Source organism: Panthera onca, chromosome B2 (assembly GCF_046562875.1).
Source record: "Panthera onca isolate mPanOnc1 chromosome B2, mPanOnc1 haplotype 2, whole genome shotgun sequence".
In the NCBI taxonomy this organism is placed as follows: domain Eukaryota; kingdom Metazoa; phylum Chordata; class Mammalia; order Carnivora; family Felidae; genus Panthera; species Panthera onca.
Window position 1 is genome coordinate 17056976 of NC_138343.1, and position 20700 is coordinate 17077675.

Genomic DNA, 20700 nt, shown 5'->3' on the forward strand with positions numbered 1-20700 from the left:
CTCCCCCTCTCCTTCTCTTTCCCTCCTTCTCTGCCTCTCCTTTCTCTCAATCTCTCTTCCTCTCTCCTCTCTCTCTCCTTCTCTCTCCCTCTCTCTCCTCCATTTCTCTCTCTGCCTCCCTTCCTCTCTCTCTCCCTTTCTTTCTCTCTCCCTCCCTTCTTTATCAAGTCCCTTTGGTCCCTTTATCAAGTTCTTTGGTCCCTTGTTCCCGCTCCTGTGTGTCTGACACCCTCCCAGCATGGCACCCAACACTGTAGCCTATGGGCTACACTCTCTCCCTCCCTCACTCTCCCTCCCTCCATCCCCGGCTCTGTCTCTCTTATCTTTCCCTCCTTCTCCGTTGGCTTTTCCCCTATAACTCAGAGCCTACTCAAGTGCCTCAAGACCAAGTCCGGGCACAGCTCCCCTCACCCCATAGGCTACAGTGTTGGGTGCCGTGCTTGGAGGGTGTCAGACACACAGGAGTGGGAACAAGGGACCAAAGAACTTGATAAAGGGACCACAGGGACTTGATAAAGAAGCTACACATGAGGAGAGAGTAAGATGAGGCCTTTAGTTCCAGAAAGTGAGAGTCTGGGGTGAGGGGTTAAAACCAATTTTAGAAAAATCCCGATGGGTGGAGAGACAGGATAAGGACAGAAGGAACGTAAAATGCTGGCTGCTAATAACTACTTACGAAGTGTCTTTTGTTTAAAATAAACCCTCACAGACGAGAGCCTACTTTTACTTATTTGCAACACCTTGGGCCCCAAGTCGTGTCCGGGTGAGAGCTATTACAGACAATTCCCATCTGGCAGTCCCTCCCCCGGCTAACGAACTTCAGAAAAAAGGAAGGGAAAAGCCACGAGGGGATTTCAGTTTTCCAGTTCTCGGCAAAAACTGCCAGGTCGGGGTCAATTGGTTTCACCTCCGTCTGACTGTCTCCTTTGCATGGGAGGTAATTGGGCAGATTGGGTTTTAAGAAGTCCTTCCCCAGAGCCAGCCCAGGTGGCCGCTTTTCTCTTAAGGACAGTTCAGGCTGCCTCTCCTGCTAATGTAGAAAGCAGAGAGTGGAGGGGCTCCTGGGCAACCGCACAAACACAGCAACTCAAGAGGAAAAAAATACCCCAGCAGCAGGATTTTCTCTGCCGTGGGCCCTTAGGGCTGTGCGGGCTCAGGGGGTCCCACGGGCCTGCACAGCCCATCGATGTCTCTGGAAAACGGGGCTGTGCAAGCTGCGGACGCTGGCCAGGTGCACAGCTTTCCCAACTACATCTGTAGCTGTGGTTTATTCCCAGAGCACAGTCCCTTTTCGAGGCCTGAACTTGTCCCCCGGACAAGAACTAGTCCCCAACAAGGTACCTTGAAATCGTTTCACATGTGCGGAAACTGAGGTTCTGAGATAGGAAGTCATTTTCCCAAGACCATACGCTAAGTGACAAAGATATGAAGTCGTTTTCCCAAGATCATACGCTAAGTGGTCAAACTAGGAGGGACGCGGTGGAGGGTTTGGACCCAAAGCCCTCGCTTTTGTCATCCAGTAGCTAGAAGCAGACACAGGAAGGATGGGAAGGCACCAGGACCCCACCCCTCTCCTCCCCTCTCATTGCAGATGGGCTTTTACAGCCGTTCTCAGAACGTTTCCATGGCTCCCTCTGCCTAGAGGATACAATTCAAGTTCATGGGCCCAGTTCAGGGCTCTTCCGTGTGGTGTCCACTAGCCTCCCAGCCCTACCTTCTGCTGCCTCCTGCTTCCCCCGCACCTGTCTGCAACTCTCTTGCACGTCCCGATCGCCACCTGGGTTTCCACTCTTCTTCCCCCTGCACTATCCGTGTGCATCCTTTTCCTCCTCGCGAAGCCGCCCCTGACCTTCCCAGCCCCTGGCAACGCTGTGACATTTAGACTGTCCCCCTCACTTGACATTTGCCAGATGCAACCTTGAATTTTACATGAAGGTCCCATTGAATATGAGTAGGTCACGGAGAGTAAATGCCAGCCAGGGGACTGGGGACAGGGAAGCCCCAGAAGGACATACAAGTTAGGAAGTGCCTGACATACATCTGGCAAACGTGACATCGTAATAAGACCCAGAAGGTACCCACGGCCAGAGACCGGGAGGAGGACCAGGAATCGGAAGGTCAGCATATATCGGAAGCCAGCAAGGAGCGGCACGGGGTGGTGGGGATCAAAACCTTAGGTTAAGACTCAGATATTAAAACTCTACTTCATATTTAGTGTGATTGAGGCAGACATCTTTGGGATGAGCACAGCAGGTAAAAAAAAACTTTTTTATTTAAGTTCTATTTTTATTTTTGAGAGCGGATGCGTGAGTGAGCAAGGGGCAGAGACAGAGGGAGAATCCCACGAAGGGCAGAGAATCCCATGCAGGCTCCACACCGTCAGCATGGAGCCCCGACCGGGGGCTGGAACCCACACCCCTCGAGATCATGACCTGAGCCCAAGTCGGATGCTTAACCTACAGAGCCACCCAGGCGCCCCCCACCAGGTAGAAATTTAAAAATGTTTGGAAGTGCTTTCCAGAAGACCACAGAGTCAGCTAGTGAGATTTCTTCTTATTGCCCTAGACACGTTTCAGAACATTCACGGCAACGAGGCAAAGCCAAATAGGGTTCTTAGAGCTTTGCAAAGTCCTTATTTAATATGCTTGTGTGAGTTGTGACTCTCCAAGTCAGGAATACAGAGGCAAAGTTTTATCACTTACTTGTCCAGGGAATTCTTTTTCTCAAGAGTCTCTCCCAATTAGCGATGTTTGGAACACACTTAATAAATGCTATTTATATTTACGTGAAACCCATGTTTCCTTGTGGCTCAAAAAACTGCAAGACTGGGAAATTTTAGAGAGATTGGGCCTTATGTCACCAAAGTTTTACTGTATGAAAAGCCCAAGTTATAAGAGATGACCAGAAGGGGGGAGGGGAAGGGGGGGAAAAAAGTTACAGAGAGGGAGGGGGGCAAACCACAAGAGACTCTTAAATATACTGAAGACAAACTGAGGGTTGATGGAGGGGGGGTTGGGGAAAGGGGAAAATGGGTGATGGGTATTGAGGAGGGCACCTGTTGAGATGAGCACTGGGTGTTGTATGGAAACCAATTTGACAATAAATTACATATAAAATAAATAAATAAATAAATAAATAAATAAATAAATAAATAAATATTTTTTAAAAGCCCAAGTTATTGGTAGCTTTGGAGAAAAGAAGTCCAGGCTGAATTATCCACAGCCAAGATAACTACAGAACTCTTTTTGAGGTACACATCCAAAAACTGGAACCTTCCCAAATGATTTGATGTATTTCTGAAGTGGACATCGGATATTTTCTAATAATAAAGACACTAAATGGATAGTTAAGAAAAAAATTCTTAGTTATTTCTAGCTTGATCGTTCTCATTTCAGCATATGGAAGAAGCCCTGATCCTATGACAGAACCCGTTTCTTTCTCTTTTTTCTAAGTTTATTTTATTTATTTTGAGGCGGGGGGGGGAGAGAATGCATGCCCATGAGAGCAGGGGAGCGGGCAGAGAGAGAAGGAGAGAGAGAATCCCAAGCAGGCTCCACACTCAGTGCAGAGCCTGACACGGGGCTCCTCGAACTCATGAGCCGTGAGATCGTGACCTGAGCTGAAATCAAGAGTTAGACGCTTAACCAACTGAGCCATCCAGGCACCCCCATGACAAAACCTATTTCAAGGGCTTATTTTGTAAACTTTTGGGGGCTATTCTTTTGCCCAAAAAATCTTATCTTCTTGATCCATCTCAATTCTGTATTCTGCATGTAAAGAAATCCTTTGACACTGGACCACTTCTGCTCCCCTTCCAGAGACGGCGGCGAGTGAAGACAGTTGATGTACATTTGAGAAAGAAACGCTTTAAGAGATAAAATATTTGTAAAGTGGTGCAAATTTCAATGTCAGGCAAAAATTCCTTGGGACTTATTCACTGATTTATGATCTCTGCCTCTTGTTTCCTCCCATATGAAGGAGCTGACAGAATGTTGAGCCTATCTTTATTTATGGGCACTGTTGTAATCTAAATTTTGGTTCGAGCTTTTCATAATTTTCCCAACACAATTTCAAATGCCACAAACGGATTCCTGATGTCACGGGTGGATATGTTTTCACTTAATCCTGATTCGTGCTGTCGACTCTTCCTATCAGAGCCAACGAGCCCGCTGCTGACATCCTGCAGGCCCTGATCTAAGGATGTCCCTGGAGCACGGATGTCCCTACTTCCCATCCCTATGATACCCAAACTACACCTTTGTCTTTTTGTCTCTTTTGAACGCAAAATGTCTAGGCAGACTCAATGTTTTGCTTTGACGTGGCAACTTTCCCAGTCCAGGAAATTTGTGGCGTGCAATGAACCCGTTAAGGTGAATGAAGAATCTTTGACAATCACGCCACTTTATTTATGAAAGTCATGGCCTGCTTGGTTGAGCTAACTCTTGGGAAAGCCTTAGTTAAAGATGGCGGCACGTCTACTGACATGAGCATTCTATCAACACTGGTGTGTGAGTCTTAGGACTAAACACGTTCAACACAAGGGAGATATTTCTGATGGAAGAGAACAGGTTAACTCCCCAATAAGGTCTCGAGTGAACACATATGGGCCTTCTGCATCCTTTCTTAAAATGTCTTAAGCCAAAGCATTGTGGAAGAAGAATGAGCTAGTCGTGGGTTATCCAAGAAGTAATCAGTTTTCAAGGGGATCTCTTTGGGCCTCTGAGGATTACCTGACTCCAGGCAATGAGGATGCTGTGGCCACTCCCAGTCTGCTCTTATCAGCATTTGTCCAAAGAGCTGCCCATAAAATACCTGTGTTTATTCAGGTAAATGGCTTTGACTTAAAAAAATAAATAAATAAATAAATAAGAAGACATTTAAAAAAATTAAAGCATTTTATCTTTTCCTCAAATAAGAGCAAATTATGAGGATAAAGTGAGATCATAGGTGTGAAAAATGGTTTCAGAGTAAAAGTTGAATATCAACATTATTATAAAGCTTACCCTAGGGGCACCTGGGTGGCTCAGTCGGTTGAGCGTCTGACTTCAGCTCAGGTCATGATCTTGAGGTTCATGAGTTCGGGTCCCACGCTGGGCTCTGTGCTGACAGCTCAGAGTCTGGAGCCTGCTTCGGATTCTGTGTCTCCCTCTCCCTGGCCCTCCCCCACTTATGCTCTCTCTCTCTCTCAAAAGTTAGTAAATAAACATCAAAAAAAATTTTTTTAAGATTATCTTATTAATAATAAGGGTTTACATATTTCCTCCAAATACTTGTAAAAAAATGTTATACTTCAGGTTTAAAAATTTCTTTTTTACAAATGTTTTTTATTTTTATTTATTTATTTATTTATTATTATTTTTTTTAATTAATTAATTTATTTTTTTAATGTTTATTTATTTTTGAGACCGAGAAAGACAAAGCATGAACTGGGGAGGGTCAGAGAGAGAGGGAGACGCAGAATCTGAAGCAGGCTCCAGACTCTGAGCTGTCAGCACAGAGCCCGACGCGGGGCTCGAACCCACGGACCGTGAGATCATGACCTGAGCCGAAGTCGGACACTCAACCGACTGAGCCACCCAAGGCGCCCCGACAAATGTTTTTTATTTTGAGAGAGAGTGCACATGGGCGGGCAGAGGAGGGGCAGAGAGAGAAGATCCCAAGCAGGCTCCCCAGCATGAAGAGCCCAATGCAGGGCTTGATTCCATGAACTGCGAGATCATGAGCTGAGCCAAATTCAAGAGCCAGACGCCTAACTGCCTGAACCACCCAGGCGCCTCTAGATTTGAAAATTTCAAATTCTCATTCTCATTCATCTTGCAAAAAGCCTCCCAAGTTAAACAAGCTCCAAATAAGAAATCTAAAGATGAACTAAAGCTTGGAACTACAACAGATATGATATGGCAAATGTCAAATTCGTGATTCCAGAGTCATCTGGGTCTGTGAAAGTCCGTGAATGATGGATCTATACTGATGCTGTCCCCTTGAAAATTTCAACCTGCATTTAAGAGAAGACAACAGAAGCTGATCTGTTTCCAGAAGAAACTGGCATAGAGAGATGGGGCCTCATGTGCACAAGGGGTCAGAACCGGGGAGAAGTCCCAGATCTGATCCCTTCCCAGTCAGTCAACATGCACAGAGCTTTCCAAAGTCCCAAGTCTCTCAAAAATGTCCCTCCCCCAGTCCTACATCTCCCACCATCTCTGCCCCTCCTCCTGTTTGCGGCATCAAAGATAACACAAGTGTCTTGTATCCCAAGTTGGGCTCACCCACCAACGCCAATTCCTGCGGAAAAAAAATAAGCAAAGGGAAGGGGAGAAGTGTCTTTTTATGAAAATCTGGTTGGTACCTTCTCTGGTCGCTGAAGTTCAGTCTCGACTTCTCAAGGACTCTGAGCGCAGGGGCATGTTTCTCTGCATAGCTTCTGCAGACCACCCTGTGTAAGGAGGCTTTTTTTTTTTTTTTTTAAATATAATTTATTGTCAAATGGGCTAACATAACAGTGTGTAAAGCGTGCTCCTGGTTTGAGGGGTAGATTCCCGTGGTTCACCGCTTCCCTACGACGCCCAGTGCTCATCCCGACAAGGGCCCTCCTCAGTGCCCGTCGCCCATGTTCCCCTCTCCCCTACCTCCCCTCCATCAACCCTCAGTTCCTTTTCTGTATTTAAGAGTCTCTTACGGTTTGCCTCCCTCCCTCTGTGCTCTTAAGGTCCGAAACTCTAGAGCTGAAAAGACCGACACTTCCCTGAGTTTGAACTACAGGCTGTCTCTGCAGAACAATAAACAAAGCCACGAACCCCCGCTCACAACAGGATCTGAGGGCTCTGGGCACAGCTGACAGGAGAGTCACAGCCATCGTCGGTTGGGGGAGGGGATTTAATTTATGTTGGCTGCTTTGGCTTCCTCATCTTGTACGTATTTGGTTTGCGGAATGCAAGGAATTTGCTTGCTGGGCAAGTTTAGCCATTCTTTCTTTCTTTCTTTCTTTTTTTTTTTCTTCCTAACCAGGCTCTTTGCTACTGAGGTATGTTTCTGAAAAATTCCCTCAGCAGATTGCTGCCAAAGCAGCACACGGTTCCGTGGGACAGTTTAAACGTGAAGGAAGCCCTCTCTGGAAATGCACTGTGTGTTGTACGCAAACAGAATCCGGCTCCGACTTTGAAACACATAGCTAGCCGGGCTTACTACCAAAACTCAGCACAAAGTCTAGAAGGACATCCCCTTCCTTGTGCACTCAGTACACAAGAGGGAGAAGCCAATGGGACAGAGTGTCTGCTGAGCACCCATCATGTGCAACATGAGAGAACTAAAGGTCACAGAAGTGAAAACCCTTGGCCAAGTTCAAATACTAAATGGCAGAGCAGGAATTTTAAACCGAGTCTCATGATACAAGGCCCATAGCATTACACTGGTGTATTTGCTTTTTTTTTTTCCAACAAGTTGACCAACCCTGTAACTCTTACTACAATATTGGCTATTAGATTAAAAAAAAAAAAAACATTTTGTGTTAAGAGTCAGAATAACAAATTTGAGAAAAATACATAAATCAAGGTCCAGACTGATGACTTACCAAAATCGTACAATTAATGTGCTTTTCTGATTTGCAAATAACCCCTGAACGCGATCTTAAACGTTCTCTGGCAAGTTAAATTGGTTGGCGATAACCTGTAGCTCTTGATTGTTCTCATATTTAATTTCCTCACGCGTATTTTTTTCGGAAACAATGAACATCAGATGTATCCTACGGAAAGGAATCCAAAAGCGCCCGTGGAGTTTGCAGGTAATGGCGAAGACAAAAGCAGGGGAAAATAAGATAGAACCACTGCGCCACCTAGTGATGAAACTCTCGCTGCGCAAGAAAACCAACTGATGGGATTCCATTTTGCAAATCCGTCCCCAGGATTCTCTGAGCCTGAAAGCTCTTCACAAAACTGGCCGAAAGAAAGATGTCTGATAACAACGAATAATGGAGAAATTAATGGCAGATCAACAAGCACAGTGGAATGGGGAAGATTCTTCTGTAAAGATTCCCTTAGAAGCTGGAGGTGAACCCAAATTCTACTCCTCAAAGATCTGTCAACAGGTCCCGCTAACCTTTCTCCCTGTACCTTAAAACCAATTAACAAGGGTTCAACTTTAAAATACGGGTGGCATTAAGTACCTATTCAGTAAGTCTGGGCTAGTCTTCCTCCACAAGTGTGACCCCGACCCATTCTCTGTCATGGAGCTCAGTGCCATAACTGAGCATCCTTCCCCCAGGTTAGCTTTCCTTCTGCTCTTGTTCTGCACCCATGGCAATAAATCTGAAACTGACATTTCCTCTTCCATGCTTGGTAAATAGCAAAATTCCCAAAGATAGTTTACCAATTTATAAAAATACTTCAAGAGCCAAAGATAATAGAATCAAAATGAAAATGTCTTGTATTTTTAGAGACAGAGAGAGAGAGAGAAAGAGAGCACGAGTGGGGGAGAGGGAAGGGGGAGGAGAGAGAGAAAGAAAGAGAAAGAGAGAGAGAGAGAGACAGACAGAGAGAGAGAGAGAGAGAGAGAGAGAGAGAGAATCCCAAGCAGGCTCCATGCTCCACACAGAGCCCAACATGGGGCTCGATCCCAGGAACCCTGAGCCGAAATCAAGACTTGGCTGCTCAACGGACTGAGTCACCCAAGCGCCCTGAAAATGTCTTTTTAATCTCAAGATTTATACTTAGCTCAAGAACTTTTTTAAGACGGAAGGGAATAATAATTTTATAATTCTTATGGTTGAATGAAAAAGCGATCTAGAAAAAAAGTACATTTCAATTCAGTAATTATATGAATATCTTGGTGTACGTGAAAAAGTTCACCTCCACTTTGCTTGCACAGTTTTTAAATTTTTTTTCAACGCTTATTTATTTTTGAGAGAGAGAGACAGAGCATGAGCGGGGAAGGGGCAGAGAGAGAGGGAGACACAGAATCCGAAGCAGGCTCCAGGCTCTGTCAGCACAGAGCAGGACTCGAACCCATGAACCATAAGATCATGACCTGAGCCGAAGTCGGATGCTTAACCGACTGAGCCACCCAGGCGCCCCTGCTGGCACAGTTTTTCAAGTTAGCTAGCTGTTACTCCCGCGGGGCTTGTAACAATTACAGCGACTGGCTCTGTTGGTCCCGATCTTTTCTCAGGCAGGAGAACAGATGAGCCTAATTGGGTACCTAGCCCTCGCCCCTAGAAATCCCTAACAAAAATTCAAAATACTCATTACATTTGATGATACAAATCCTGAGTCGATAATTTTTCAAATCCCCAGAATGCCATCTGGTCTTGGTCAAGAATGAGATTTTATCTTACTACAGGTAGGAGCTCCCAGAATGCTCTGTAGAAACCAATATAGCACAGTGCAGAAACAATGGGTAATAGAGTAAGAAAACCCCAGCACAGCATTTTTAGCTGTGCGACCTTGAGAAGTTTCTCAAATGCTTTGTCTGTGAAGGACTACCATAGCAAACCTTAGTAATCCACTTAAAGAATCCCCGGAAAGTGTTAAAGAATGAACGTGAAGTACCTGAAGCGATAATAAGCACTCAGTAAGTGGTAGCCATTTATTAACAAAAGCAATAGTGTGCCTTTCAAGACAATCGTTCTTAGACGAAGATGTTTATGTGGCCTCCAACTGGTCCTAGGCAAAACTGTAAAGTCAGCCGAGTTTGTCTTTAGGACCTCTCGCTTACTTTTCGGTGCCCCTCCAAAACCCGCACGCAGAACCGGCCCAGAAGAACTGACAGGAGGGTACGAGAAAACATTCGTGACTACAGGGAGTGAGTTGAAAAGCTCTGTCATCAGCAGTCAAACGCCCCATAAAGCTTTTAAAGACAGGTTTATTTATATATAAGTGCATGAAATTGAATACAGAAATTTTATTAAAATACTGTATATTACAAATTTTTAACCCAGTAAATTTCATGTAATGACAACACTGAAGTTCTGGAGTTGCTTTTAACAGTTGTTTCATGTGTGTGTCGGGAAAGGGTTCGCCCTGTCGATTACAAAGAGGAGAGACACATGGGCCTCGGAAACGGTCCTGTGATTAGACAGTGGATGATATCAATTGTGCATCTTTTCTTGAAAGCAATGGGCTGGAACCTCGGTCTTGTCTTTGCAGACCAACTTTCTATAGTCACAAATAACTCACATGTTAAGTTTATTGCTGCCCTTTGAAGAAAATGAGTGGTGAGAAAGAATTTAAAACCAAGACCGACATCTCTAAGGCTAACCTGATGCTTACCACAGTTGAGATAATTCAAGTTCGCTGCAAAATTTGTGTTGTCCAGGAAATTACGCTATGTACACAATGAGATTTATACATGAATTGGGAAATAAAAAAATTGCTTATATAAAATTAAAAATCAATACTATACAATATTTACAGCTTGTTAGGTATTATACATAAACATAGTCTTGAAAATAATCCTTCAAAATTAAATGTATTATGTAAACATGCACAATACAAACACATACTCATACAGTGTAGTTTACAGTCTTAACAGAAGGGGGAGACCGTGTTCACATAATGTAGGGTACTTCATCACGTATGCCTTTGTTTTTGTGCGTTACCCCGTTCAACATGTATCCTTCCCGTCTTTGAACTTCACAGTACATTAAGTATTTCTATAGTAAAAATAAATCCCTGATGGTAAACGTATGCCTAAAGGTTACATAAAGTGTCTGCCCTTGAACTACAGTATAAAACTGACACTGCTCACACCAGAATTTCGAGTTTCCAACAAAACTAAATTTTAAAATCCCGCATTAACTTGTCTGGACTACATTTTTCTCCAGCTCAAGCTTTCTTGTAAAAAAGAAAAAGATACAGACCAATAGCACATCACAAAAGCGTAATGAGAAGAACTGTCATCTGTCAGAGTCAACGGCAAAATGGCTGATCTTTACAAACCACGAGGAGTAATTTCAATTACGCCGTCCCTAACCTCTAAGCCTCCAGTGACAGTGTGCCAATCCTGAATCCTGCCACATTCACTTTGCAAACGTGTCTTAACTGCAAGGCACTAACGCATCATTTAGCTTTTAAAAACTGGACTGTTTTGCTAAATGATTCATCGGTGGTCTGAGACTTAACACAATTTGAAAGTGAGTTTTTAATACCTCTCGGGTAAGCTATATTTTTGCTATTTAAATCAAGACAGTTTTGTTGGTTAACGTGAAGTTGATCCCCTTGTCCTAGAATGACTAGAGTCAGGGGTTAATACTTCATGGTAGAATCCTACAAATTTTACCAAGTTATAGGACTAAAATGAAAAATACTGTGCACTTTTGTTTGTTCATCTAAATATACAGAGCTCGTGTGTGTGTGTGTGTGTGTGTTGAGAGCCAAAACTGCAAAAAAAACCTCCCCATCGTAGATGCATCTGATATCACAAATACCAAGAAAGTGTAGACCATCAACTCATCCAGTATTGAAAGTAAATCACTTTTAATTACTTTTCCAACAAGTGCCTCTATTTTGTTCTCCGTGGAGAAAACTTTTAAATGTTCCTTCCCCCAAGATATTTAGTGATGATGTGCAAATATTTTCATTTAAAAACAAGAGTAACTTGGCAGCAGCAATACTACCAAGTTCATATTCATTCGTACAGGGCTCTAAAACAAGAGATGATCTTTAGCAATTATCAGTATGTATTTAGGAGAGAACGTGTTACGGTTATGGTAAGTGTGAATTATAGTTCCTAATGTGACATGTATGTGTGAATTATAGTTCCTCCTTCTATATGTATGTGCTTTCTAGTTTCAGTTGCACACCTAAAGACGTTCCCCAAGAGGGGACAGTTATGTTACCACTGAAGGAACATCTACATAGGTGCAGAGTGTAATCTAAAACAACATGTAAGAGGTTCATGCTCTCTTGGCTTGCCTGTAGCATTTATTTTTCGGTAAGGTTACAGCTGCATACCTACCCATAAGGTGTTAAGAACATTTTCTTCTAAACCAGCGCTTTTGAGTCTATGAACACACCGTACGTATGTTTAAACTACAACATATGACATCTGTATGGAACGGACAGGGAGGTTTTTAAGAAACTCAAAATTAGTTCTCAAAATCCAAAAAGCGTTATTATGTAAGTTCAACATACGTGCAATGGCCGCAAAGAATGTAAAAGTGAGGCCTCTAAACGCGGGAGAGAAGACAGTTACAGCTCAGAGCTCAGTTCACTCAGAGAATGTGGGCGTTCCTGTCCATTAATAAAATATTAACTGGTACATCCCCACATTTACTGAAAATCCTTTATATATTAATCACTACTTCCCCAAACAAATTCACAGATATGTTTTTAGATAACTATTTCAGCAGCCTCCTCAAAAACACTGTATTGCCTACACCGAACAGAGACCCTTTCATGAGAAAGGAAAACCTACCACACACACACACACACACACACACACACACACACACACACAAATGTACTAGGATTTCAAATGCTCTGTGGCCAGTTAAGCCTCACAAATAAAGAAACAGCATGTTTCAACGTGCAGGAGACAGACTCACACAGTGTAGTTTACGACCCTAACACAAGGGGGAGCTGTGTTCACATCACGTAGGGGCCTTCAGCGCGCACCCAGGCTTTCCTGCGTTACCTCCCAGCTTTTCTTCCCATCTTTAAACACCCCGCTGCTACAAAATGCTGCCACGTGCTTGAAAAACTTTCTCATCTTTAATCAAATAATGTCCTTTTGCACCTGAAGAGTCTCCCTGCAAGACGTTATAAGAAGGACTGGGAGTTCGGGGACGTTATGAGCCACCTGGTCTGACGGATGACCAGCCAACTGTCAGCACCGAGAGTCTCACCTCTGGTTCTTAGAAGGAACAACTGATGCAGCTGCCCAGCAAGTTTATTGCCAACTTCCCCGTAATTTGGGCCTACCAGAATTTCTTCCTAACTTTCCGTGTTCTTCACATCTTACAAGCAGGTAAGGACTCTCTGAAGAGATTCTGATTAAGACTTTTCTGAGAGGAAAGCATTTTAGTAGCAAGAGTGAAGTCGTTTGAGAATATTTCGGACAATATTCTTAGCATCTTGTGACTTCCTGAATTATAAAGAGGACATAAATGAAAAACAGCAGTATTTCCTTGAAGTTGGAAACAAACAGGCTGGGCGTGAGCACCTTTGGTCCGTGGGAGGAAGGACTTGGTGGGCACTGAAGCCCAGTTCTCTTTCTGACACAGGAAGCCCAAAGGCCAGGGCGGCAGCTTGGAAAGATGGGACTCCTAAAGGACACCCTTTCCCGTCCCTACCAGGATAGTAAGCTGCAGGTGGGATTCAGTGAATGTTGCCTGAATGATCCAAGGGAAGTGAGCAGGATAAGGCAAAGGAGTCAGCGCCGGTTACCCTCACCCTTTTCCTCTTTTAACTAGTGGTGAACACGACTGGCAATTTAACCCTGCTGGTCCTGGCCATTTCCACCACCACCAACTCCCAGAAGTGGTCTTAGAGGAGTATCTGCTGATTTTCAAAATCAAGAGGGGGAGAGGGGGGTGACTGGGGGACTCAGTTAAGCATCCAACTCTTGGTTTCGGCTCAGGTCATGACCTCGCGGTTTGTGAGTTCGGGCCCCGCATTGGGCCCTGTGCTGACAGTGTGGAGCCTGCTTGGAATTCTCTCTCTCTGTCTGCCCCTCCCCTGTTCACTCTGTCTCTCTCTGTCTCTCTCTCTCTCAAAATAAATAAACTTTAAAAACTTTTAAAGAGAGAGAGATGGAGAGGAGGCAAAGGAAGCAAGATTATTAAGAGACACTTTTTAGTTTCCTTCTTAAAGTATATGCACGGAAAAGGTGGAAATTGAAGAAAATAGATGAATTTTATAAAACAACGTATTCAGTTGGCATTAAAAAATGTAATTAGGGGCGCCTGGGTGGCGCAGTCGGTTAAGCGTCCGACTTCGGCCAGGTCACGATCTCGCGGTCCGTGAGTTCGAGCCCTGCATCGGGCTCTGGGCTGACGGCTCGGAGCCTGGAGCCTGTTTCCGATTCTGTGTCTCCCTCTCTCTCTGCCCCTCCCCCGTTCATGCTCTGTCTCTCTCTGTCCCAAAAATAAATAAAAAAACGTTGGAAAAAAAAAATTTAAAAAAAAAAAAAAAATGTAATTAAAAAATTCTAATGACTATCTATTGGTCATTCACTACCAGACGTGTACTGTTTCGTGTTCACAAACAAAACATCAACAAGTGCTGAGCCCTGGATTCAAATCGATGTTGCTGAGCTTGGAGTCTAGTATTCTCTCCACTCTGCCCCAGTAATGAGATCTCAGTTGCAGATATTTCCTTCCGTGGATAAGCTGGGAAAAACAGAATTTGAGGGGAGGGAACAGGACTTGAGCTCTCGAACCGAAACTCGGGAAGCCAAGTGTCCCAACCTTTTTAGGATTTGTAATCATCTTGCCGGCTCTTGGAGGACCCAAGGGCAGGATCCGTCTCGGTCATCCCTGTACTTACTACAGGAAATACTCAGCACAGCACTTTGAAGATAGCAGATCCACCAAAAAACATTTACAAAATTGAGTCAGTTGGTGAGTGTCGGCTTCACGTGGCGGCCCCGCTCATGTCTTCATTAGATGTTCTCTAACAAAGACCTTTTGGACAACACTGATTTTAACTTACCCCTCTTCCTTATATCACAAATGCATGCTATACAGGGCAGCTCATCTCCTTAGCTCTCACTTCAAGTACAAACAGACCCTTACTTCGGGCCGTGGAAACCTACGTTGCAAATACTAAGAAAGTATACTGGGTAATAAACCGTAACACTGGCTAGTATCCACTGAGATCCAGAGTAAGAGAGACTAAGCCGCAAACACCGAACAGGGCCGCCGTCTAGAAATCTCCTCCTCCTAGCAACCAGTGGAGTCACCCCTCAGTGCAGATTCCTTGCACCTCTTGCATTTAAAAGGGTGACTTATTACTTATTAGCTTAGATGGCTCCGCCCCCCGACTAATTCTGCTCTATGGACAGTTCTCATCAGTCTGTTAAATAAGAATTTGTTTGGGCACTGGGCCAGAGGTCTCTTCTTTGGGGAACTGATTTCCCTGTCAGTGGTATTTTAATAAACATTTTTTTTTTTAAATAAGGAGTGTAAACGCTGAAGGATTTCCCCCTTCCTTCCCGCATATGTCACATAGAAAGTTTACTGCTAGATCACACATAAATTTTAAGAAGGTGTCACCCAAATACATCAATAAGGGCTTCTGTCATATCACAAACAAGGGTCTCCAGCATGACTAAACCAAGAAAAATTTCCCCAAATTCAAAAATCTCACACATCCTTACCTATTTAAAAGATCACTCAACTGAACAAACATACAAAATTCTCCACTAGAACATGAAAAGCGTTCACTGAACAAAAGCTTCCCAATTAGACTATATTCATATATAGCAGCTTTAGATATATGGATGTAATGATATATACGTGTGTGTAGATACATATCATCAAGCGTCTATTGTCTCTGTAGGAAAACCACCGATTAAAAAAAAATCTCGCCATAGAAATAGCTATTAAGACAATTTCATCAATTCACTCTATTCAGCTGCATTTCAAAACATCAAGAGAGGGACAGTTGCACAAAATCCCAGTGAAAAGAACAAAAAACAGCAAAGAAACCAAAAACTCCCCTAATGTTTCAAAGTACACACACACACACACACACACACACACACACACACACACTTCATCACGTAAAGCAACCTGATGGGGCAGCTGCAGACTAATTATTCTCCATCCAATTATACTTCCATTCCAGAGTAAAAACAGGAGTTAAAATCTCTTTGGTCCACACCTTGATGGATTTAATGTGGCTAATTTTGGATTCCAAACCATGAGCTCCCTATTCCCTTACCATGATAACTTTCCTAAATCATGAAATAACCATATGTTGAAATAAATATCCATTTTGTAGATAGACCTGAAACAATGTAAACACATTATCAGTAATTCCTCTCAAAGAATATGAACACTTGAAATTATTGACAGAATAGGCAAAGTAAAGAACACAATTCAAGTCTGAAAGAAACGGAGAAATCAAACCGACTTGGGAAATGTATGCCTACATTTAATTTGGGAAAACATCAGGAATAGAAAGAACACATGAACATAATTCTAGGCTTGTACATAATAAAAAGAATCAATTTTAAGATCTACTCCAAAGATCTCTAGGGATGCATAGTTGCTTATTGGTTTTTTTTTTAAAACAGATTTCCAAGCCACAGCATTAGTAAACCCCCCAAATTGGCCTCCATACTGGTAAAAGTATCCCCTACCCCAACTCCTTACTGGTAAATCATGCATACATATTCTGCTTTTTGGTGGACAGAAGTAGTGTGGGCAATGAAGCTCTTACATTTGAACAGGACCTAATAGAAAACTACTTTTTACCAAATCATTTATAAAACAGTGAGGCTAGAGTATGCAGATTATTTTCTGGATTGCCCTTAAGATATTTTCTGCAGTGGCTTTTTGAGTTAGTACATTTGTAAGAATACCTGGTATTTTTAAAAATCTCAGTAGGAGACAAATTCAACCAGGCTCTGTGTTTTCCCTTATTCCTGTACTCTTAAAAACAATTACATCTTGCCAGAATCTCTTAAAGTGTTGTATGCTCAGGGCTTTTTCATTCTAGTAAATGTAAATAATAGCATAAAACAAGAACTGAACAACAGAATCACTCTACTACATGCTCAGGACTGTACTGATATGCTGAGATTAACTGCCAAATTTTAAAATTATGTACTATATACCCCAATTTTTACTTAGCGAAATCATGTTACCACATGCCCAAAGTAAGATAGTTTGTTACTCTTCGTATATAACTTACTTGTTACTTATCTACAAATGAGGCTTTTTGTTTTCACAGCCTAATTTAGGCCACTCTTTAAATATAGTTAATACTCCAGAATGAAAGATTAAAGATTGTGTATGTTTTGTCAAAAATCAAGATATGTGCAACAAGTAATATAATCCCACCAAGATACTAGTTATAAAGATGTTTTCTCCATGATTCACATGGCAAAAACTTTCTTTAGAAGGGTCAAAGAATGCAACATGCATTTCAGACTTCTTTTCTTACAAAGGTTATAAGAAAATTTCCAAATTATATTTTCATGACACACAAACTACAATCAACGTGTGTGACCCATAAAGTTTCTGAATTCATATCAACAGAATAGTTTCGTAGGAGGGAAACTATTAAAAGAGTGTTATTTAAGTGACTGGAAAGGATGCACCCTACAGGTCTACTTTGAGTCCTTAAAAGAGTTTAGCTAGTTTTCCATTAAGTATTATTTTCCACATAAATTAAAGTAAATAACAATAATGCCTAAACATATTAAAGCCCTAAATCCCAGAAACGCTCAACGTGAAAAATCAAGTAATTTCCCTATCATATTAAATGATCCGGTATTCAGCACTCATACGGGATTTAGCGTTACACGACAAAAATCTCACTAGTTACCTGAATTCATGTCGGATGTGGTTCACAGCACTCGTCTACATCTACACTTGCAAATTGTCACATGATCAATGTTAAAAAACAAAAAAAGAAGAAGAAGAGGAGTTTGGCACATATATCAATTCCTCCAAACGTCCCTGTAACTTAACACGACACTGTTAACAACGATGATTCAACACCAGTGTTAACCTGATTGGCAGCTAAACAAGGTGCTTCCTCTCGTAGCTTCCGGTAGTGTAATGCGCCTGGCCCGGGACGGAGGCACGTAAGGTGCAGTGCGGTAGTGCAATCACTTGAACACCAGAGGGCGATCTTTGCACACAGCTCAAGGCCTTCCTTCGCTTGTGACCCGGCTCCTTCCACGTTCGGGTACCATTTCACTCCCGCTCGTTAACAACGCCATTTTCTGAGAAGCTGTACATCTGTTTCCTTCGGTGACGTGAGACATTCCCACCGAAACCTCAGAGTGTGGCGAGGATCCTTGAAAAGGAGATGATTAATGTCAATACAGTCTGTCCCACGCCCCACACCAGCGCTTCCAGGGGGGCCATGTTCTTCCCTGCTACTCTGTAGATGCCGGCGACGGCTGCACCTGGACGAGAGAGGGGCAGAGAAACAAGATCACACACGCATTCCCTCCGTGACCCCCTGCTCCGAGGCGACGTCGGTGTTTGCATTTCAGCAATCGATCATTCTCATTTTGTGAACCGTCCGCGGAAGTTTCCCGGGGATGGGTAAAAGTCACGCTTTACCACGTCACGTAACTGCAAGACAGGCCTCTTATTTTCCTATTCAACTGTAAATACGTATTTATAGTACACGCTGTCACTAGGCACCGAACAGGTTCATAGAAAAGGAATAATTTGCTATTGGAATCTCTCACCTGGGCGTTGAACTGGCCAGACATCACCACTACTTTTATCAACATACAATGCAATATATTAATAATTATTAGTGAAAAGAGAAAATTACAGAACTTAATCAAAATTCTAAATTAACTAAGAAATTTTTTAAAAAATTAATTCTTAGGTGTCATATAAGATAATCAGAATAGCAGACTGCTACATTTCAGAATCTACCATATAAAGTAGTTTATTGCAGTTCTTAATAAAGCATACACCTGTAAAGTTATTTAGAGACTAGTATCTTGACATCTAATAAAAATGGAAGATGAACTCAACACCTGTCCTGGGAGAAATGTTTAGATGATGCACACTTCTGAGAATGAAAGAATCCCAGAGGTTCTCCAGGAGAATTCCTGAGAGAACTCCCAGGAGTCGCAGAGCCCATATGATTGAATACTTCACCTTATTAATATAGTACATATAATGAAACATTTAAGTTACAGTATGCCTTCTTACAGATTGAGATGGCCTTAAAACTTTCCTCTAGAAAAAAACCGTCTCTCTATCCTAGAATGACCAAACAAAAAGCAAGACCAGAAGTAGAGGATTCAGAGACACTGAAATGACAATGATTTGAGATAGAAATCTGTTCATAAAAATTAGCTAAGAATTATCTCTGTACTTCTCTTAAAATCTCCCAAATAAAAGGAACCGTATTTCTCTAAAGCGATACACAAGGGAAAAACAAATTATTAATCTAAGCCAAGGACTTTATATGCACATTTTTAAATGTTTGCTTATTTTGAGAGGGAGAGAGAGAGAGAGACTAAGCTGGGGAGGGGCAGAGAGAGAGGGAGAGAGAAATCCCACGCAGGCTCTGCACTGTCAGCATAATGCCCGACGCGGGGCTGGAACTCACGAACTGTGAGATCATGACCTGAGCCGAAACCAAGAGTCGGATACTTAACTGACTGAGCCACCCAGGCGCCCCTAGACACATTTTTTAAGAAGGAAATTAAAATGTATATCATATTTCCTACATACTATGTTTCTTGATAGTACCTTTACAAATATTACCTGGTTTAAATATCCACACCACTCCAGAGTATTATTACCTAAAGACAAAAAACAGAGGTTCACAGAGGCTCAGTTACTAGCCCGTGGAAATACTAAGTACAAGAGCTGGAATTTCAATCTAGGTGAGTCTGGCTGTAAATCCCCAAAGCATTTTATCATTTCACATTGACACTGTTTGAAAAAGAGAACAAGGAATTCAGAAAATCATAAAGTGAATAATTATCATCTCAACATTAAATAAAACTTCTAATGGCACCTGCATTTGCTTAATCAAGTAATAAACTTCACTAGTGTAATTGGTGATATCCTCAAATTTTAGAATTGGATAACAGTCTTTAAAAATTGTAAAGATCTGGGGCACCTGGGTGGCTCAGTCGGTTAAGCGTCCGACTTTGGCTCAGGTCATGATCTCACAGTTGGTGCGTTCAAGCCCCGCGTGGGGCTCTGTGCTGCCAGCTCAGAGCCTGGGGCCTGCTTCGGATTCTGTGTCTCCCTCTCTCTCGGCCCCTCCCCCGCTCATGCTCTGCATCTCAATAATAAACAAACGTTAAAAAATTGTCAAGATCTTATGCTTTCTCTGTTATCAGAAATTATATTAAACCTGAGAAATACTCTGCTTTTATGAGGATTTACCCCAGATTTCCAAGACTATCGTCAATTTTAAAAACACCATTTGGCCTCCATCCTTCCAGCATGAAGTTTTCAAAAATGATCCAAAGGAGAGGAAACACTGAGCACTCAACTAGCTCCAGCGGCCTAGGGAATGGGAAGCAAATCTGTCAAGTCAAACTTCTTCACTCGTTTACATGGCTCGAAGAGCGTGGGTTCTGGAGCTAGACCTGTGGATTAAAGTCTGCAATCCACCACCTTCCAAATGTGCTACCCACGGCAATCACTTCCCCTCTTGTGTGCCCTGTTTCCTCAGCTGTAAAATGGGCGCGTGTGAAGACGGACAGGTGATGCTTGGTAAGTCTTGGGAGAGTGACCGGTCCTAGGATGCGCTCTCAACTTTGGCTGGTAGTTGCCACAGTAGTGGATGAGACAGGTGTTTCCCATGGGGCATTCGGCATTCGGCAGATGGTGCCGGAACACGTGGCTGCCACCGGACGCCATAAATCTAGGTCCCTACTTCAAACCGCTCCCCAGGATAAATTTCAGATGGGTTAAAGAACAAAATGTTAAAAACGAAACTACGAATGTAAATTTTAAAGTATAAGAGAATATGGGGCGCCTGGGTGGCTCGGTCGGTTGGGTGTCCGACTTCGGCTCAGGTCATGATCTCACAGTCCATGGGT

The 20700-nt window shown here is 42.8% G+C and overlaps 1 protein-coding gene across 1 annotated transcript in view; it reads right to left on the reverse strand.

The window, feature by feature from the left end:
* Positions 1 to 14124: 14124 nt before the first annotated feature.
* TMEM170B (transmembrane protein 170B) overlaps positions 14125 to 20700 on the reverse strand; it is a 33320-nt gene continuing 26744 nt past the window's right edge. The window contains exon 3 of the mRNA XM_060614800.3: positions 14125 to 18075. Within this exon, the coding sequence (XP_060470783.1) occupies positions 17945 to 18075 (131 nt within the window). The 3' untranslated portion in view covers positions 14125 to 17944. The remainder of the gene's footprint in view (positions 18076 to 20700) is intronic.